Genomic DNA, 23316 nt, shown 5'->3' on the forward strand with positions numbered 1-23316 from the left:
CCTACATATTTTCCGTGAATGTATACTGAGCAAAATAACAACCAGCTAATTCCCTTTGAAAGAGAAACGAATATATTTATTTTGAAAAATAAAAAAAGTAAAGTGAGCCACGCAGTGCAAAAAGTTCTATAGTGTAGCTTCGGGAGAGTAATTGTATACCATTTAAATTTGAGTTTAGAGAAAGTAGGGGAAAGGGGACAGCAATTATATAAATCAGCGTAAGTTTTTTTTTTTTTTTTTGTGGGGGGAGGGTCGGTTTTACTATTATAGTTTAAATTTTTTCAAATAATTTATGTAAATATTTTAAGTTTCTGTATATATTAGTGGAGGTTGCTGAAGATGGTTATGGCTTTACAAAAGCTTTTTATATGCTTTCCTACAATCGCACGGGAAAACCTTGGAAAAGCGAGGTTATCCATTTTGTCATCCAAATTTACTGCGTTTTCAATTCGAATCAAGAAAAGCGCGGAATACATTCATGGCAACCGTGATAGAATTCCCCATAAATCACACGAAAAGAACATAAAGATAGGAACGGAGGAAAGAAAAAAAAATCGATCGATATTGAAGTCAGTCAGGTCCAAAGGGTCTATTTTAAGCACACTTCATAGACTCGGGTTATGAACAGCGTCTGGAGTGTAGTGTTTCGGCACGTGCGCGCGTGCGAACCCTCAGCGTGTGCATATGTGTACGCGAGCATATGTATGCGTGAGAGTGAGCGTTTGTATGCGTCTACTTGCGTGCGTGCGTGCGTGAGTTCGTGTGTGCGTAGGCTCACCCAAGGGGGGCGGGGCTAGTCTGAGGCGGGCGGGCAACTCTGAGCGGTCGGCAGCCGTCAAAGCGACAAAAGCGTTAGTGTAGCGCCAACTCGCGTCCATAATGGAAGAGGAATTACGGTGTGCAGTGTGTGCTAATTTCTTCACAGAGCCTGTGCTTCTACCATGTTTACACGCGTTATGTTTGAAGTGTGCGTGTGGCCTCCAGCGCGGAGTCCAGGCCCTGCTGGCAGAGCCCGTCGTCAGCCAGCAGGGTGGTCCTCCAGGGCACGATCCAGATCCGCCTGACGGAGGCGCTGACAGTGACAAAGCTTCCGTTTACAGTGAGACTGACAGTGGGGTTGTCGTGGCATCGCGGCCCACTTCTTATGTCAGTAGTCCGGAAAATACAGTGACTAACGCTGAAGGAGGCTCTGAAGGGCAGCAACAGCAAGGGGCAGGAGGAGGGGGAAGTGGAGGAGGAGGAGGAGGAAGCAGTGGAAGTGGTCAGCAGCAGCAGCAAGGTGTGAGATGCCCTGTGTGCCTGAAGGTATCCGCCTTGGGCCCTGGGGCAGCGGCAGATCTGCCCCGATATACGGCCATGGCACGAATCATTGCTAGGCATCGAGGTGACCCTGGCACTGCAGACCCACCGCCACCCCCTCCCACGGCGACAGGAGGCACGCCCGCAACCCTCCCACCTTGTCAGTTGTGCGAGGGGCCACCCCGCCCTGCAACCACAGAGTGTCAGCAATGTCAGGTGCTTTACTGTGGTCCCTGCCTCACTTCTTGCCACCCTCCCAGAGGTCCTTTGGCCACCCATACCTTGGGGCCCGTCACGCCTCTGGGGGGAGTCTACCCAGGGGCAGCAGAAGTCTGCGCCGCCCACGGCGAACGCCCGTCTCTCTACTGCCTGGTTTGTCGGTGGTCAGGGTGCCGAGAGTGTGGGCCCAGTCACTCTCAACACGACCTCCAGCCACTGGACAATCTGGCTAAAACGCACAAGGTAAATGCAAAGATTGGCAGTCACACTCATGATTAAAGATTATTCAAGTTTTCTTTTCCTCTATGGATATCTTGCATACCTATAAACATCACACACACACACACACACACACACACATATATATATATATATATATATATATATATATATATATATATATATATATATATGTGTGTGTGTGTGTGGTGTGTGGTGTGATTGTTTGTATATATATGTCTGTGTGTGTATGCATATAAAATTAAGTTTTGTCTTGACACTTACACATACATAAAATACGTTTCATATAAATACATTAATCTTACATGGGGACAATTTATGCTTATGCATTAATTTTAAAGGTCATACATACTAAAGGATGCCCTTCCCCCTGTACCTTTCTCATATAGTTTTCCAACTACAGTTTCCCTAATCCTAAAAAATAAAAAAAGAGGAAAAAATATGCATTCCTGCAAATTGTCCTCTTAAATGAGCAACTGCTGTAATATATCACTACTGAGTTCCTGGATCCATCCCCTTTCATGAGTTGCGTGTGTTTGTATGTATGCAAATGATGGAGATGTATAAATGGAATCCCCTTATGTATATGCTAATTAAATGGTGCTGAGCGAAACAAAAGTGCGCTTTTGTTAGATTCATGGGATGGGGGAGAATATATCCCGGCGGCAATAAAAGAAAAATGAAAAATAAAAAGAGCTACAACTTGTAACATATTCGTTCGGAAATCTCCTTACTATATGTTATGTTGCCATAAGGTTCCTATCCTTAATCTGTTCGTTGTACTGATGGTTTTCAATTTAAAACCAAATTCAGCACAGACTGTGAATTATAATTTTATCAACGAAACTATGCATGTATGCACACTTTCCCAGTGCATACTTTATTCACACTTACAAAATACACACAATAACTTACTTTAACTGTGACCTGGTATTCTTTGGACTTTATGCACACTGAAAATGCATTTTGAGACTGCACAAAAAGGACGAGGATAAGAAGAGTAAATAACTTTTCGATGGAATCTCTAAGTTGGTGATATTGATACTTCAGAACTTGACGCCTATACACAGGGGTATGTAAGAGAACCATTTCTAAAAAAAAAAAAAAAATTAAAGAAAAAAGTAGATATAAAGGATGCACCACAGAATTTGTTTGCTACATTCGTAGGTACTCTTGACAAATGAGTCGTGGACGAAACCTTTGAGCAGGTTACTTCCAAAATCTTTGAAGTCTCTCGTACATCTACAACCAGTAATGAAAACGCCGCGACAGCTATATTGACATTTCAGTCCCGTATCTTTAAGGGATATGCTCTTTAGTTCTGTGATCAAAGTCACCTTTGCTGTATGACAGCTGCTAGATAGGACGTTTTGCTTGTAATGAAATCGATAGGAAATATTTTCTTAGTCCCTGTGAAGTGTATTTATCTAGTAGAACATAACCAATAATGCCTAATTCATGTACTTTGACTAACTTAGGTGTAATGGTGACATATGACCGAGAGGTTACATACGTGCACATACATACGAACACACGCACGTAATATATATATATATATATATATATATATATATATATATATATATATATATATATATATATATATATATATATATATAATATATATATATATATAAAGGTTTTTGCCACGAAGAAAAAACCTTTATTCATACATAGCATCACGTTTTATATACTTCGTGATCAAGTTATTCATACACACACACACACACACACACATATATATATATATATATATATATATATATATATATATATATATATATATATATATATATATACATATATATAATATATAACAGAACGATTAAGGTACCCCAGTTGTCATCAGTTTCTATATTTTAACCTCGAAAACGAAGCTGAAAGAGGTGTACTCGTATAAGTCACCTGTACTTGTGTGTATGTTTGTTTTTCTATCTCTGCCAATCCTAAATGATATGAAGAGTTATGGACAAATTCCAATGAAACTTTGTGAAGGGGCTACCAGTGAGGCATAAATGAGATGGATATGTTTAGGTACTGTTCCTAATACAGCTACAGTATCAAATCCCCTCCTGTAGGCTTTTGCGAAGGCATGTGCCCTTAGTATTATCTGATATTGACCCTGTTTACTAAAATGAGTCTACTATGAGGATAGAATCCGGATATCCTATTCCCCATCTTCCGTTATGTAAGTGTCCGGTTGTTTTTGTCTCCGAATTTTCGTTCACTTTCCCCTTTTTCCAGGTCGAGTTCTGGTTTCCGGTATTAACTTGGAGTTGCTGTTTGTCTCCAGGCTTACACGTTCGCTCGTCTGCATGTTTATATTTTTAATTACTCATTTGCACTCTTATTCCTTCCTGTTTATTTATGGTATCCTGCCACCTTCTCCCATTGGCTAATTCTTACAGCTTCGTAAAGCCCAATGCAGTTTCTTGGGGAATTGGGGCATATTTTTTCTTTTATAGATATTGTATATGAAGGTCTTGGCTTTATATATCAAAATTTGTTAGTTAAGTAGATTAAAATAAATCATTAACGTCTGAGATGCTATTCATTCCATGTTAACCATTTAGCATAACCTTTAAACTCGGTCAGTTGTCAAATGCCATTTGTTTGCAGAGGTGATGTCAGTTGCCTTCACTGGACATATATCACGTAATGCGGAAATTACTTGCTATCACGAAATTGCTCCAATCATTTAATTACTGCTTTTACAGTTAAAAGTAAGGGAAGAGACTGAATCCGTTTCCTTCCTGTTTCTTCCTTCGGATTCATGCGTAGTTTTTATATATTTTTTTTTTATTTTGTTGGTGTGTGACGACATAAATAGATCCACGGAAAGGACAGGGTATGCAGTGATTAAAATGCCGGAATGAAGAAGAAAAGAAGATTATGTAATTTTATTATTACAAGATTCTAGCCCAGAAACTAGACTTGGTTAATCTGATCAGACACCTGTTTGGGCAGGAGGATAGAGTAAAGTTTGAGTTTTAAATTAAACACTGACTGGGGAAAACGACTTAGTTTAAGTAATCATTTCTTTTGTTATTTTACTTATTAATTCTCATATTGCTATTGGGAAGCTTGTAACTTTCTTCATTATCTTATGATTGTGCAACGGTCACTTGAATCTCTACCTCAAATCGTCAAATGCTTCGTGCGTTTCAGTACAACAATCTTTCTGCATTATGTCAAAAGCACTCTGCCTTGAAGAAACAATATTAGATCATTGTGACAATAAACGGTCATGGCAAATAGCAAAATATAGAAAGTGGGCAGTAATAGAAAGCAGTGATTTTAAGCATAGTATTAGAAGTAATATGCCAGGCATATACACCAAGTTTATAAATGGACATGATTCGGAAACAGGTATGCACGAATTTGGCCGGTTACAATTAAATCGTATTAAAACAAAAAATCTGTAACGTTCATGGAGGTTTATGAATATGGGCTATATGGAAAGTTAATGATATATTGGATATTTTAATTTCTTTACAGTTAATGACAGCAGATCCGAAAAATACTAATCTTATAACATTCTCTCACTCTCTCTCCAAAAGGCACCCGTCTTTTTCCCACATTTTCCTGTTGGGTTTACGCAGCTCAATTTCATCCCAAGCCAACTAGTAAGAAGGTTTTACTTATTCTCTGGGGGAATTACATGGACTTGTAAATCAGCAGGTCCTTCAGCTTAAGAGAAAAGAGTGTATGAAAATTTCATATTTTAGAAACCGCTGCACGAACAAGTGGTATTTGAGTTATTATTTCATGTACAAGAATTTTCTATTACTTATGAGACGAAATTTGATAAGATTTTGTTATCAATTCGTTTCATTGGAAACTGCGTTTTACTGACAACAAGAATCTTAAACATATTAATGCACATTATCAGAATAAATATAGGAAGAAGGAATTAAAAAAATAGAAAAGCATTAAGACAATAATTTCCTTTATTCCAGAATATTTTGCTCGGTTCCTTCTTTAGAAGTTACTATATATGGTCGAAACTGGTAATCTCGACCATTTGGGGCAGCATCTTCCAGGACAGACATTACAAAATCTGGTTTCGTGCGTATCTAGTTCAAGAGTTATAATGGCTGTAATGGGAAATAATTATTTATCCGAACATTGCCTGTCGTTGTTTACTTTTCAATGTAATATCCTTCGCATTGAAACAAACTAATTTGGTCTGTGAAGTATCGAGAATCAGAATAAGCACAACACGGAACTACAAAGATCACACAGTATTTGTTAAGAACTAAGAAACGTAATCATGGCTACTCCTTCAGCAATATCATATAAAGTGATGTACTTTTATAAATGTATATATCCAACAGCATTTTCTTTCCGCTTTATGAAACTGCATTCAAAAGATAAAAGCGACATACCACAAATATTCTCAAATCCTTGTCCTCCTCCTCCTCTTCCTCCTCCTCCTGTGTCTACCTCCCTTGCTGTTCTTTCTTTTCTTCTTCTTCTTTCACGCCGGATTTTATGTTATTGCTTCGGGTGTCGGCTGCTTTATGGTTTCGAGTCCAGAATGGAACTTGTGTGGGGGTTGTAATTCTTGGGTAACTTCCAACACTTGACTGTGCGCTATAAATATCGATGGAAGAGAAGCAAGAGGAACAAATAAAGTTTCTCCATCAAGTTGTGCTTGTGGACAGATACGTTCGAAAACTTTATAAGCATTGTGTTTCTGGAACTTTGAGGCTAATTCATTGAGGAATGGCTCTCTCTCTCTCTCTCTCTCTCTCTCTCTCTCTCTCTCTCTCTCTATTTCGCCTTCCATGTCCGTTTTCTGTTGTTTTTCTTTCACCCATGTCATAAACACACACATACACCACACACACCACAGCCACACACACACACACACACACACACACACACACACACACACATATATATGTATATATATATATATATAATATATATATATATATATATATATATATATATATTATAAAGTCCACGATAATTTTTGCTTTAATTTGATTCCTACCATAATACTTTTAGAACTGGAATACATATTCCCTAACGATGCATGTTTTCTATATTTGGAAAATTGTATACGTAAGAACGTAAACACATAAATCCTATTTATCTATTAGATTTCAGAGTGAATTTGACACTCCTGATTATTTCGCTAATGCATCAATATACTCAGGTAAATATTTTTCCTAATTAGAGAATAAACATTACCTGGTGTAACATAAAGCATACTAACTCAACATCAGCTATTCTTCAAGAAGCGTTTACTAATTCTATTCTGGCTCAATACGTATGAGATGAATTATATGGGGCAGAAGAATTACGTTGACCTGGAGGACTCAGTGTCAGAAAGGGCCACTAATCCCGGTTCTTTCTTTCTAATAAGCAGACCTATAGTTATTTTCTACGTTATTATAAAACTTTGTGTTTGTACGGCAAAGCGATACCGAATTTTGTATTTATTTATATTTCAATTCTTTTATTTATATTTCACACATGTTTCAAATAAAAGCAGCTAATGTGTAATGAATGTCATAAATTGCATTAAAGGATAATTTATAAACACTAGCCCTCTATTAATACAAACTGATCTTCATGTTCGAAAGTAATAGCTTAGATATTGCAGTCTTCTATTAGTATTGTATACTAGGCGTTCTGAACTCTGCCTTCACTTAAGTAACGAAGCGGACTGAAGCTGTACTGAAGCTGCTAATAGTAAATACAGTTAATCATCCTTTTTCAAGTTCCATTATTTTCTTGCTGCTTCAAGATGCATTGCAGTTTGGTTATAAAAGAAAGATTTCACGAACGTATGGTTTTTAGATATTTTGTTTATTTTGTCTCAAAGATTTCAGTTCCTTGGGATGGGAAGTTTTACAAATAGAGATGATATTTATAATCTATGGCTTCCAAATAAACACAACAAACCAACACAGCGTACAGATTTTCATGTAGCTATGTTTCTTTTCACACTTGTGTCCGTATGTGCTTGAAATCGAACTTTACATATGATTTTGTTTTTGATATACATATTTCATATAACACACTCATACTCTCTCTCTCTCCCTCTCTCTCTCTCTCTCTCCTCTCTCTCTCTCTCTCTCTGAAACAGAGACACACACATACATGCTCAAGGCACTATGGCCATGGAATAAATTATTCTCGTGTAATTTTGTGGATCGATCTTCATATCACAGTTTCCCCATCTCTCTCTCTCTCTCTCTCTTAATACACACACACACATACAACAGACACCATGCGCATAAGTCAAACATTATATATATAGCTTCATACTTCACATAACTTTGTCTCGCGCGCGCACGCACGCACACACACACACACGCATAGAACAATCAGCTTTGTTCATTCAAGAAGAGCAATAACAGAGACCATGGGAAGGAGCAGAGACAACCGTTCCCCCTTTACCCCAGCCGACATCCCCCGCCCCCTTCTCCAATCCCCCCCAACCACTAAGCACCGGAATTCCAACTTCGATCAATAATGGTAAACACAAAATGTAAAGACGTCTGTGATGTAAATCGGATATTGTGTGTGTGTGTGCGTGCAATTGTGTGTTTGCTTGTTCGAGTATTTAAAGGTCCCTTTGGAGTAATGAGCTTCATTCTTGTTATTTCTTCTGCTTATTTGTTTAATTGCTTTACCCCAAGTCACCCCCCCCCCCCCCCCCAACCGGGCTCGCTATGTTTTCCGTTGCACATGGAATCTTTTTAGAGGCCAGATTCTGCTGTCGCTTAAAGGGGAGAGAGAGAGAGAGAGAGTGTTTGTTATGAGTGAACTTTTTTGCGATGAATTTATTAAGAGGAAGAGAGGGAGAGAAATAGGGAGAACGAGCGAGGAAAAATTCGTTTTGCTTTGATAACTGACAGACACATGCAAACGTAGTACGCAAGCACGATGAAGAGAAGAGTCGAAATTTCTTTTTCTTTGTGATACTAATAGATCAATGACAAAAATAAGTACTTGATTTCACCTCGTGTCCTGTATAATTTCCTTGTTCCTTGATGTTCTACTGAGGAGTGCCTTATTTCCTTCTTTATTTAACCTCTTTTATTTTCATTCGAGGAACCTCGCCAGACCTTTGGTAACTCACGAATGTTTACCGAGTCGGTCCTTAATCGTCTGCTATTGACACTCCGTGACTTCTCTTGAGTGAAGGCTTCGACCGGAAGGCCACAGAGGTTTTCTTTCCTTCTCTTTCCTTCTTTCTTTCTTTTTTTTATGCTTCGCTATTTGCATTTTCCGTTGCTCGTGCCTGTGGAGTTAGTGAGTGTCGTGGATAAGTTGCTGGTTTGGTGTTATTGTTGTTGCAAAGGTGCCCACAAAATATAAACCTGTCAATCAAGCCGGTGAAACGAAAATATGACTTAGCATGAATATTCATTAAAAGTTGTATGTTTTTGGTGTTTGTATCGTCTACTGCTGTTGACGCGTAAAACAACTAAGAATCCATTTTTATTGCAAAGCAAAATTCTCTTTCTCTCTCTCTCTCTCTCTCTTTGGCGTTTGTATTATTTATTGCTGTTGACGGGTAAAATATCTCCAGAATCCCTGTTTTTTATTATAATGGAACGAAAAAGTGATGCATTCAACTTAAAATTTGAGTTTGTCTGACCCAAGTATTTTTTCGAATACTTGAATTGGGCATTAAAGAATTATATTTTATATTTTTTAATTGAGTCTGGATAACAGTATCATTGTTTAATAACTGCTTAGGCTAAAGAAACCAGTAGTAAAATTGATCCAATTTACTATCAGAGAATCTTATAAAATCAACTTCGTATGTGACATAGTCTGGAAATTATTTTCAATAATATTATGAAAGTAGTATGTTAATCAACCTCTGGGTACATGACGAACGGAACTGGTACTTGCTTTGTATATATGGCACAAAGAAAAATTTACTATTCTGATGCTAGCGCTGTGACATTTTCTAGGTTCCATAAACAATTTCACCTAGCTGCTGAATTTTGAAGCTCCACAAACGATCTCTTTGTTCTTATTTAACTTCATTGGTTCCATGATTTTCTTGCCTTCATTTCCACTGCTTCCGTGCGCAAGCAATATTTGTTTTTTCTTGTTTTTCTTACGATTCTATAAATGTAAACATTACTTTCCTACAGTTGCCGAGTTTTCATATTTTTCATGGAAAAAGAAAACATTTTCCGTTTTATTGTCAAAGACTCCATAAATGGAAATTCCACTTTTTTGCTCTTGCTGAATTTTCACATTCTTCATGAGCGGACATAGTTTTTTTTCTATTTTTGTTTGCTTCCTTTTAGCCAGTGAGTCATTTAGTTTTCCCCCCAGAAGAATCTCGGGCAAAACTCCTGATTCAGGACTTGCGAACTTTCCCCCACTTTTAACTTGAGAGTGCCGTGGCTCTTAGGTTGGTGGAGCTTTTTGATCGTGAAGTTAGGAGGGATTTTCTCGACTTTTTTTCATTTACAACGTAAAATGCCTCCTATATTAGCTGCTTTAATCTTAGCTTGCATGTTTGAGGCTTTTTACAAGTATATATTTTAAGTTAAGTTTTTTTTCTATGAATAATATTCGACTGTATTAAGATAACAAAAGTTTTAAATCAAACTCCTAGTTTCTTCTATTCTGGGTTATTATCAACTTCCCTCTTTATTGAGACACTACAGCCATTAATTTCTTTTTGTTACAGTTCTGAATAAGTTATAACGACGAATTCGTCAACCCCTCCCACAACTTCTTTGGAAAGAAAGATTAAATAAGGTTCATTCTACCATCTCTGACACCTTACAAAGTAGTCTTGCCGAAAAAAATGAACGAACTCTTGCAGTTCCTAGTGACCTGGAAGATTAGCAGACTTCATGGTATTTAAAAGTGGGTATCGAATTACGCCGTTGCAAAAAGTACTTGACAATAAACGGATAATGCAAGTGGACGAAGCTTAGTGATATCTTGGAAGTTAGCAGACTGGACATTTGTGGCAATTATGATTTGTACCAAAATACCTCATGACGAATAATCTTCGTACTTGCCCATAAACTAACGAATAAAATAACAAAGCCACATGATTCTGAGTATGTTAACAGAACTCTTGGTAATTAATAGTGGGTATTAAATTACCGCATGACGAATAAGTCCTTCCCGCAATATTCTGACAAAATACTGGTGGCAGCTCAGCGGGGAGACACTGAGTCACTCCGAAGTTCTTCAGCTGACCGAATTAATCAATAAGCTTATCAGCATTATCTGTTATCTCTTTGATACTCTATGACAAATGTCAGAACCTCATGTTTGTGAAGTGACTTCATGTTTTTATGATCGCTACCTTATCCGACAAGTGATGTTTATTATTCGTATTAATTTAGACTTACAATTATCCATGTAATTCCACGGTTGAATATGTACATGTTTGTTTGTTCGTCCATTTCTTAGTTTTCACTTTTCCATTCCTGACCAGGATGAAGTCGACCTTGTATACAGGATGATATTCTTGTATTTATATAAGACGGATGAGCAGTGCAAACGTCATTCATTCTTTTTCGATAACAAAAGGCAGACGTCAGAAACGTGATCTTCAGGACAGTAGTGGCATCAAGAGCCGAGATATATGCGGAGAAGTCTGCACCAGACTTTTATATAGGAATGATTCATGAATATTAACACTACAAGTGGGGTTGCGAAAGGTCACTTTTCACCTCTTCTTTTTTTTTTTTTTTTTTTTTTTTTTTTTTTTATTAATCTCTTCTTTTTTTTCTTTCTTTCTTTTCGAGATACCCTTTACTCATACGTGATAAAACGCTTAGGGCTCGTAGGTAACAGAACAGTAGAGAAATGAGTAACTTTATCATAAATTTTGCTTCTGAACTCGAATATTGCAGTTATTTAAGTAACTGACAGATGCTTTAATTACCAGTGGTATCAGCCAGATATAGTAAAATACATCGCAGTAAGGAACTGAGTTAATTCAATCACTAATCTATGTGCATCTGAATTCCGTTTATAAAAGTTCATCTTAAACTCCATTGTCAAGACTATTTTCATTGTTTTGAAATCCTAAGTATTCGTTGTTTTCTACTGTTAATTAATCACACCACATGCCAAAATATATTAATAATGTAAATTTATCTACTGCCTAGCGTAGTCTTGTATATGTTGTATAAGCGAGATGATACTGGATTGTTGAGGCTGATGTTAACCAACTGTTGTTTTCGTTCCTGTTACAACAGGAAATGTTTTGTTAATTTCCTTTTCTCTTTGAAATCTCTACTTTAGGGTTTGAACAGATGGAATATTAGACAGACATACTCGTACAACTTAAATAAGAATGTTTTATTCTTAAAATAAAAATAATAAATATAATAAATCGGAATAAGCGAGCGATATTTTGTATAGCCGGATAAAAGCCATGTGAAGCGGAAATACGCAAGTGAACTAAGAAAAGACTGCATTCTCGCTCATACGATTCACCTCCCGGGGGCTATTAGAGAGAAACACTACTAAATGCCGTGACTTTGTTGCCATCACGCAACGCCTTTTAAGGCCGCTAACTCCCGTGTGTTTAGCGTCGTTCGCTTTTTAAAGAATAAAGCCCCGACTCCCTTTTAAGGAAGAAAGAGACATTAATAATGAACGGTCCAAACTCGGTATATGTAATGCTATTCGTTAAAAACAGGTCTGTATTTTTAAAAATAAAACTCCGTGAATTACCAACAAGCGAAAAGTTGGAATATAAAGTAAATTTACTATAAATCGTATATTTTGCTCTTGTGTTCATCTGTTAAGAATTCTGCTTTAGAAATGTGAGAGTGATAAAATCTTTAAGATATGAGTGTTATTCGCGTCTTCATAAATTCGCATTGTTTAGTATGAACATTAATCTAATGAAGTAAGCAGACACTCAGACGTAAACACAAATTATGAGACAGTGATCAGTTCTGTATACTAAGATTAGACTTCTGATAATTATATTCCAGTATGGCAACACTTGTTATTGTCAATTCCTTCCACCCCTCAATTTCATCCCTCTTTCTTTCGTTCCTTCACTACCCACATCAATATTACACCCTCCCACCCTCTTTTCCCCTTCTCTCTTCTAATCAGACTTAATCTACTCTCTCTCTCTCTCTCTGAAGAGTATCTTTTGTTCCCTATGAAAAATTGCATCCAAAATTGCCATTGTGGAAGATAACCGTGACTCGTTCTTTGCCACATTGTTTCCACCGAGTCTCCCGTCCCACTAGGTGTAGTGTTTAGAGAGGAAAAATCCCGAATATTAAAGTGATGTATGGTTCCATAGATCTGACTTACGGTGTCGTATAATGTTATATATAATCCTTCTTTCTCATTAGCGGGGGAATGTCCTGGTGGTAAATGTTGTATTCTCTTGTCGGCCAGTGATTTGATTCATCCTAAGGGACTTTTTAGTTTTTGTTGTTGAGATGACAACGTTCACAAGGTGATAAGAATGATTTAAAAAAAAATTTAAGATAAAGGGAATAATCTTGATATTCATGATACTGGGTTTGCTGTTCACCTTGGAACTGACTTCTCATTTCTTAATCCAGTTGGACATGTGCTGATACTATCGTCATCATTAATATATCATATAAAACCAGGAATTTCCAGCGATCTATATATACATGACATGCGTACACACACACACACACAAACACACACACACACAACACCCCCACACACACACACACACACACACACACACATATATATATATATATATGATATATATATATATATATTTTATATTTATATATATATAAAAGATAGGATGACACAATTACGAATTCCAATTCTCACTGAATGAGCGGAAAAGATTATAACTTGAATAAATATCTTAATAATAATGCATTTTAAAAGTTGTAGTTGGCAAGTTAGGATATGTATTATTATATTTACATTTCTACTCTCACGCTCCAGCTTACAAGTTTCAGTGGCCCTATATATTATCCAACACAACTAATTAGGAAGTGAGATTCTGGAAATCGAGTGTGTCGAATGAAATATAGATAAATGGATATCACCGTCCCCTGGAACCCAGGGAAGGGGATGTCTATCTACAAACCCAGCTGAAGTCAGAGATTTCGTCCACCCTCAAAAGGGTGCCATAGGCCTCTCGTGCTTCCTGAGCCGACCATCTGGGCAATAAAATTTAGGGGGAATGGTGTTGGGTGGGGTGGACGTCGTGTGAAGTTATGAGAGAGAGAGAGAGAGAGAGAGAGAGAGAATGCTTGATGAGTCATAGCCATTCCCTTTTCCATTTAAACCCCTCCTTCACCCCCCCTCCCCCGCCCCCCTTTGCGTATCTCCCTCCTTTCCCATTTCCCCCATTCCATTACCCTTAGCACCCTGAGGGCTACTTACTTGTCCTTCTCATCTGAACGAGGGGGAAAGGCAAAGTTTGAGAAAAAGGTGTTCCTATGAGGGGTACGTGAGTGTTGGGGGGATGGGTAAAGTAAAAGAAAAAAAACCTACGGGGACAAAGATGGATGAAAAAATTGGGAAGAATAGTCTCGAGGAATAGGGTGTAACTGGTTGCTAGACGTCCCGAATGGAATAAATTGAGAGAGAGAGAGAGAGAGAGAGAGAGAGACTGATGAAATGAGTTTGAATACCTGCAGTTGAGGTACTACGCCTTACGTGAATGGCGTCTACTAACATTCCCTCCCTACTGCCCTCCATTACTCCCCCTCCCCCTACTCCAGCCTCCATTACAGATCCCACTTCACTCCAATTTCCTATTATGTCATTCCCCCCTCTCTTATTACTTCTGCTCATCTATAACTTTCATCCATTTTTTTCCTATTCTGCTTTCTTCCCAAAACTTTTTAATTTTCTTACTCTCTTTTATTATATGAATCCTTTCTTACTTCTTTCATAACTCCACGATCTTCTTCTCCCCTTTTATTCTATCTTCCATTTCTTCCTTTTCCTATAAAATGTTTACTTTTTGTTCTGCTTCTCTTGTTCTTTCTCCAGTTTTTTTCAAAATTCTTCGTCCCGGTTTATTCCGTTGCCTTTTTGTCTTTTATTCTCATTTCGTTCTTCCCTTAAAATGTTCAAATTATAAAACATCCCATTCACGTCTTGTATTCCCTCCCACCTTTCTTCCCCCGTTCCCTCTTTTCCTTACATCATTCCCCCATCCCATAACATTAATCCTTCACAATTCACATCCAAGTCCTCCGCACAATCTCTCTTCCCCCTCCGGCAATTTCATCCGAATACATTTCGATGTTTTGAGGGATTTAACGAAGAGAAATATTTTGATTGTGGATTATTTTGGTCAATACTATTTTCCAAACGTCATATACAGAATAGTCAAACATTCTCTCTCTCTCTCTCTCTCTCTCTCTCTCTCTCTCTCTCTCTCTCTCTCTCCCCTTCTGTAGGCCTCTCTAACGATTTGTTTTTTCATTGTGTACAAAAATTTATGTTTTGCTCAAATAGCATTTCCGATACTTTTGTAATCATTTTATGGTTTCCGTTTGTGAATATTTCAACCCATGGACATGCCTCGCTATTTTTCTGTTTGTTTGTGCTTGCGTACGCGCATTTCCGGTATGTTTATTACCTAAATTCAGCAACAGCTTCGTTTCACGATTATTTTATTTTATATAAATTATTCAAAAGAGTTATGTCGGCACGATAGGTGATTTTTTACAGCCACTATATAATGGAATGTCATTTACCGTTCATCTAAGTCATTCGAGCATAAAAAGGTATTTACAGAGCTGCCTGATGTATTTAATGTGACCATCATATTGGAAATTCACTGGCTCTGCGCACAATTGCAAACCCTTATTTTATATTGGACATGATTTATTCCATTTTTTTACAACAGACTATTTTCAAGTGAAATCTGCTGAGAATTGAAGGTCTTCGAATTGATTTTTGGTTACTATGCCAGGTTTTGAAATGTTAGTAAGATATTTGAAGTTTTTTGTGATATGGAGTCAAAATGAAAAAAAAAAAACAGAAAAAAAAACGTGGTTTCCGTTCATGTCATAAGGATAGTACTCACGATAAACATCATAATTCGATATTCGAACTTTTTCATACAATAGTTTCCAGTTGCCGCATTATCAATAATAGCAGTAGCAGTCTTGGCGATGTGCACAACACAATTTCTATAAACTACAACTGCAAAAGTTACAGAAATCCAGGAAAACTTTCATTGATATATCAAAAATTTGAAGGGAATTCGTGGGCAGTGAAATTCTGGTCATCTTTTCGAAATTTCGACCTTCTCCGATGGATGAGGTGATGCATTGGACAGTAGAGCAGTAATGTTTACTTGTATGGTGACTGAGTTCATTCTAGCCGAGTTGATCGTGTTTTCTGCGAATTATAGCTCGTGAATTGGCTAGTATTGGGCAAACCACATTAGTTGAAAATAAATGAAAAAAGCGCATCTTGTTGAATAGAACACATAATACTTAAAAGGCACTTGTCATACTTTTAGACTACTTTGGGAAAACGCTCCAATTTCCGATTTCAATTTACTTTTGAAGGTCAGGGTCAATTAAGTATGTTATATAGATCCTGCCAAACTTAGCAGCTTACTACTCAGTTTACGTTATTAAAAAAAATGTAAGATACGTTATATAATTTGAGGAACTTTTTTTTTTTTCTACAATTTTTGATTGATAAAGCTAACAAGATCTTATAATCCAAGACTTTGGTCGGCTACACATAACCATAAAGAAGCAAATGTACCACATGCTTTTTATGTCTCGATCTAGCAGTAGGAATTCCAATAAATGTGGAAGGTACAGAACGTAGATTTCATGAGCGCTCTCTCAACATTAGACATTCAAACATTTCATTAGTTGAGTCAGATAAACACTTCAGCTCAGATGGGCTCTCTCTCTCTCTCTCTCTCTCTCTCTCTCTCCAGCTTAGACCAATTAAAACATACTATGAACAAAATTCAATCAACAAACAAGTTTGAAAAATATTCAAATTAATCACTGTTGACGTTAATTTTAAATCTTGAGTTTAGTCTCTTATTAGAAAAAATATCCACATTCTTTCCGAATTAATGAACTATGTTATTAAGACAAATGTATATCACTAAAATGGGTGTGCTTAGACTAATTTAGGCTCCATATACATACAAAATACATACATACATACATACCATCATACATACATACAATATATATATATATATATATATATATATATATATATATATATATATTAATATTTTTTATATAAAGTGCAGAAAATGGGCGCACATCATCCGCAACATCGCATCATTGTCTCAAGCCCCAAATTTAGTTCAGGACCAAATGTGGACCAGAAGTTTTGGGGACGTCCAGTACACTATTTAAAAACGGGTCCTGATGCTTTGCTCGATTGCCGGCAACGTACCCTGAATTTTAGAAAGCTGTGCTTTTTACCGGAGACAGATTGAAATATAGGACTGAGCGAAAACCAACTGAAAAGATTTCCAATTCCCCTTCCGGAAAAGCTGCATCTTAATATCTGAATTAATTACTGATAATTTCGTTGCTAATGAAAACATTCATCAGAAAAGAATGATGTTAGAAGTCATGTTTTATACATAGTAAGGAAATGCATTAGTAGTATGTATTAATATACAATGTATAAACTTCCCATTACTGATAATTTCATCTTGCGGTTCAGTGGTTGAATCACTTGAAATATTCCGATAGTAATCTTCATAATAGTAAGTACCCAAGTGAGCAGTGAAAGACGCGCGCGCCATTCAAGAAGAAACCTTACTGTCGTATCGGCTATCGGCAACGAAGACTTAAAATGCTCTATTATCTCGACGGGGCGAATCCCCTAACTGTTCCCTGGCGATGGTATCCAGTTCAAATTTCACTTAATATTAAATGATGCGATAGGATTAGCAGCTTGTGCGCTACTGGAATTTCTACGGAGTTTGGAGGGATGGTTGCCAGTGGTAAAGTCGATTGAGTTTTTTAATACACACACACACACACACACACACACACACGCACGCACACACACACACACACACACACACACACACACACACACACATATATATATATATATATATATATATATATATATATAGTTCGATTATCTGCTTATTTTTACTATACCTTCGTCAGTGGGCGCTGTTTTTTTTTTTACACTGTAGACGTTCCGTCCTCTATTCCCGATCTTAGTAACATCTTTATTAAATTCTGAACAAAGAAAACTTGGGCCCCTGTTGGAAAATCTCAAATTATTGATAATACATACAACATACATACTACATCATACATACATATATATATATATATATATATATTATATATTTAATATGATATCTATTTATATATATATATATATATATATTATATATATATATATTATTATATATAGACTGATGAAAATGTTCCGTAATAACGGAATTCCGTCTAATAAAAGGAGCCCATTAAAACACCAAAATATGGAAAGTAAATACTATATTTCAGAGACTGATGTCTCTCTCAGGTAAGAAAAACAGCAGTCTCTGAAATATAGTACTAACTTCCTATATTTTGGCGTTTTTATGGTCTCCTTTTATTATGTATATATAATATATATATATATATATATATATATATATATATATATATATATATATATATATATATATACCATATCAAGGGAGGTATTGAAGGAAGAATTGAATACAGCTATATAGGTATTTATGTGCTCTTACGTCTTCGTTTTTATGAAGTAAAAAATTAATACCTCCTAATTTAGTTCACTGACTTTATTTTAATCATCATTATATTTCCTATCCCTATGAACAATAGTTGTAGTAATAGCAGAAGTAGTTAGAGAGCTATCATAGATATAAGCTGAGTCAAACTAGCACCAACCAAGCAAACATGCTCTCAAAATCTAATTATAATTCCACGATGAAGTCCGACCCCAGCGTATTGCTAGCTTTCCATACGCCGCCAGAATAATTTTCCGTCCGCGCGATGTTCTGGCAGCCTCGGTTTTTCGCGTTCACATACATAAAACATTACTTAACCGGAAAAAAATATATATATTCATTTTTAATAGGGCATGTTAATGGATGGCGATTTTATTTATATATGTATTAATGTTTCTGAGAGTTTGAAGGTTGCTACGGACCACAAATGAAATTATTGAGTGAAATATATGTTAAAATGGTTTGGAAATAACGAAACGCTGCATTGTTGCCAACTCGGTTATGAATGCTGCATTGTTACCAACTCAATAATATATCGTATTTATTCGAGTGTACACTTTTTTTCCCCGAGCTATTTTTCACCAGGGTTTGGAATGAAGTAAGTTTAATTAGTTGCGGCGTATATTTTGCCAGAAGCTCGACAGAATTATATAATTCTATTTAAGCAATGTACTTATATATATATATATAGATATATTATATATATTCTTAATTGAACCAAAAGTTCATGCGATCAAAAATAGTCGACTACTAACATAAACAGCCTGGCTCTTCTTCTCTCTTAGTCTACACACACACCCACACACACACACATACATACATGTGTGTGTATATTTATGTGTGTGTGTGTATACAGTACATATTAAAGGGTTCTAGAGGCTTTAAATTTGAATATGTAATCCTTGCATGAAACACATTCATGCTGGTAAACAACAGCGTGACAGAAACAAACAGACAAATGACTATCGTATATCCATAAATGCATACCAAATATACTCTGAAAGGGAAAACAAAATTGTAAAAAGCATAATTGGAATTTTCCTTCCCAAGAAAACTTAATTTGAGCCCGTTTATATACACCTTCCAAGTTGACCGATGGCAGAGATGTAAATAATAGCATCGTCCAGCAAACAAGGGCTCTCTCTCTCTCTCTCTCTCTCTCTCCTCATGCATGCTTTTGAAATATTTCTGAGGTTGCAACGGTTCCGTGCAACAGAGGAATTTCTACTTTGTGTTACTTCTCTCTTTATTCATCAAAGGGGGATTGGAAAAGTATTTCTTTTGAGCACACTGACCCCATAGTAAGGGTCATAGTTTTCTCATGTCATTTGTTGGAGATAGAAAACATAGAATTGAGAGGCTATTTACAAAGTAAAGTTACTTTTATTGACACAAACAGGAGCTGAAAAAGGTAAACTATATTACTATATATATACATATAAATAAAATATATCGTTATATATATATTATTTATTTATTTGTTAATTCATTCATAAGTAATCTCGAAAGTACCACAAAACTGTGAACATCACATCATGCTCTGTCATGACAATATTATCCTTCCTATAAATTAAATGACGATCGAAATTCATTGGCTTTCTGCTAAATACAAAAAAAGAATTCATTAAACTCACTTCAAAACTGATTGTTAATGAAAATTAACCTTCTGAGGACAATAAAACCGTGATGATTCAGCATGTCGTGTTAATATTATTCTTTGTATCAGATTCTTCCTCACGCTCCTAAGATTTACTGTAACGTTTTACTACCATCATGCATACATACATGATGGGGCACATCGGCGGACGATGCTATACTGTGAGTTGCGAGACTGACGTACATCATACAGGCAGAGGCAATGCGTAGGCTGATAAGCTAAACTACCTCTTTACTGGCAATAAAGCGGAGATATATACATACACAATATATATAATATATATATATATTATATATATATATAATATATATATCTATATATATATATATATATATATGTGTGTGTGTGTGTGTGTGTGTTGGGTGTGTTTTATTTCACCCTTAAACCTCCTTGCAATAAACGAGTAGATTCAAGAAGACAAAAAGCAGTGTTTATGTTAGTCACTTCCTGCTGTATCAGCGTTATCATATGGCGACAAAACTTCCAAATCCTCAGACCTGCCATAATCGCATGCACAAAAAGGTCGACAGTTAATGGCCTATATTCATATTATACAATTTAAACTCAGCAGTTGTTAGGTTTATTCTCCAAGCTGACAAAACAAAATCAGATGTATCAAGAATATTTTTCTGACGGGCAAGAAAACAAATCAGATGCCATTAAGAACATTTTCCATCACTGTGTAGATTTTGTGTATGAAGAAGAACAACCATTTAATTTCTAAAGATCAAAGCATTTTCTATTCCAAGATGTATATACCATGTACACTGACATAACGTACATGCCGAAGCACTTACGTACAGTCATGTCCTCACGGGATAATGGCACAATATGGCGAGGCTATTTCCAGAACCCTCACACCCTTCCAGAGCCCTTTCCAGCGACCCCTGATCTCTTATTGTGTATTCCCCGAAAACCATTCCTCCCCCTTCCGCCCACCCCCTCCTCATGTCGCTTCCCGAGTTCCACCCTGGTCTTGTATCTGCACCCCCACAAACCTTCATCCAGTTGATAAAACTCTAGAAATTCGTCGTTTCATTGGTTTATGTGTCGTTGTCCCTCGTTCTACTAATGAATTTGGATTTCAGTCCGTTTTAGATTTATTGCGATTTTTAAGACTAAAAGTCTTGAAAGGCCGTACTTTCTTCTTCATGGTGGTTTTTAATGAGTGTAGTTGTTATCATTATCGTCGGAACTCAAAGTTCTACTCATTTGGAAAACACTAGAAATGTTCTTGATTTGATACTACGACAATGGTCGCTCTTATAATAGATGGAAAACTTCTGAAAAGATGTCAAGCAGGGCATAATGTTCTTATGTTTTCTATTTCATACCAGGCATAGAGTGAAATCATTACCAAGAGATGTTTTAAAAACGAACATAACTTTTCTGACATGCACGAAATCCATGAGCGAAAAATGTGCAGATGCTTACCGTATCAAATTAAGAAGCACAAAGGACAAAGGAAGAACACAGGATTCTTTTGGTTTTCCTTTATCTTTTCAGATTTCTTTTTTTGTAAGGGATTTGTGCGCTGTTCAGAGATTACTGTCTTGACTTCTGATCTCTCTTCTTCTTTTCTTTAATCTCAGGTCTCTAAAGCCCGGAGGAATCCGTCTCTTGCTTCTGACCATAGAAGGCTGATCCATTTAGCCTTCTCTCTCTCTCTCTCTCTCTCTCTCTCTCTCTTGAAAATTACAGTTACAGGTCTCCATGTTCTGGGACTTTGAAGAAATTCTATTTCTCCTCTAGCTCTCTCAGAACAATTACAGTTGCACAGTCACTGTTTAGAAACTTTGAAGGAATTCTTCTCTCTCTGTCTGTCTGTGTGTATGTCTCTCTCTCTCTCGTACGGTGGGTGTTCCTCCCTTTCTTCATTTCTTCCTCCTCTTCTTCTATCGACGTTAGGCCCAAAGATGAAAAAGGGAAGGGAGAAAGCTATGCATGAATTTTAAGGCGAGGAAGAGGACGGACTGTGAGTTTTATCTCTCTCTCTCTCTCTCTCTCTCTCTCTCTCTCTCTCTCTCTCCCTCCAGTAATTAGATTACACTGTTCGTGATTCTGTACAAAGTCCTGAGATGTAAACAAATAACACCCATAAGTTCGCTTTAGATATTTTTTCAGTTTTTCTGCTACGAAACTGTTTGGTGGATTAGACAATCTTTTATTTTCATGGATTTGATGCTTTTAGCTCAGTGACTTATACTTATGAATTGGTATTAGGAAGAATAATTAAATTTTAAGAAGCTTTCTCTGTATTCACCACGGAAAAAATGTTCAAATATGCCCAATGTACAATCATGCTCAAATTTATTTAGAGGTGCATTATGTACCGGAAACTTACACACCATTTGTATCTTGTGAACGTTTTGATAGAACTGGTAACTTTTGGTATTGTAACGAAAGTTTGCCGACTAAAATCCTCTCGTAGCATAAAAAATTTGCATTAAATTTTAAACTAATTCTAAAGCGCAAAAGCGCCTCAGTTTACGAAATAATGCACAAATGAATGGAACAATGACCAGCATTCCAGAACAGCAGCAGAGAATAAAGCAAATTTCGTAACACCAAATCCAGAGCGGCCGGACCCTCTTAGTGGAAAGCTGGGCCCATTGTTGTATTAGTACGCTGAGGAGAAAAAGAAATGTCACCTTCCCACTCATATTCTTCTCTCTCCTTCCTTTTCCTTCCCTCTTCTCTTTTCTTTTCCTTTCCTTGAACCCCCTTCCCATCCACCCCCTCACCCACCCCAACCCACTCAAACGTTCTTAGCTCCTCCTCGAGTTCCTGTATGACTCGAGGTCTACTGTTCTCCCTGGCCTTAAACCTCTCTTTCTTTTCTCTTGACCCTCAGCTGCTCCTTCAGGTAGCTTGTCTTTAACCAACGACAACACCCCTTCCTCCTCCTCCTCCTCCCCATCCTACGTCTCCTTAGACCTTATTTCCCCCTCCTACTCTCATACCCAGTGTACCTTACACGGAGACGGAGTGCATTTCTACCAAGAAGAGGAGTATGTGCAACGTCCCGGATGTTGGGTTGCAGTGGTTCTTGCTCTCAAGGCTCTTTCTTCATCTTGGAAGTGTGGGATAATGAGAGAGGAGAGAGAGAGAAGGAGAGAGAGGAGAGAGAGAGAGAGATAGAGAGAGAGAGAGAGAGAGAGAGAGAGAGAGTTTTACTATTTTGGTTATTTAGTGAAATAATTAT

At 36.9% G+C, this 23316-nt stretch overlaps 1 protein-coding gene across 2 annotated transcripts in view; it reads left to right on the top strand.

Moving 5' to 3' along the window:
- The first annotated feature begins 846 nt into the window (after positions 1 to 846).
- Positions 847 to 23316, top strand: part of LOC135226645 (E3 ubiquitin-protein ligase TRIM9-like) — a 256198-nt gene continuing 233728 nt past the window's right edge. For both annotated transcript variants that reach the window (XM_064266360.1, XM_064266365.1), the window contains exon 1: positions 847 to 1761. In XM_064266360.1, the coding sequence (XP_064122430.1) occupies positions 880 to 1761 (882 nt within the window). In that variant the 5' untranslated portion in view covers positions 847 to 879. The remainder of the gene's footprint in view (positions 1762 to 23316) is intronic.

This window comes from Macrobrachium nipponense, chromosome 20, assembly GCF_015104395.2.
Source record: "Macrobrachium nipponense isolate FS-2020 chromosome 20, ASM1510439v2, whole genome shotgun sequence".
Lineage (NCBI taxonomy): Eukaryota > Metazoa > Arthropoda > Malacostraca > Decapoda > Palaemonidae > Macrobrachium > Macrobrachium nipponense.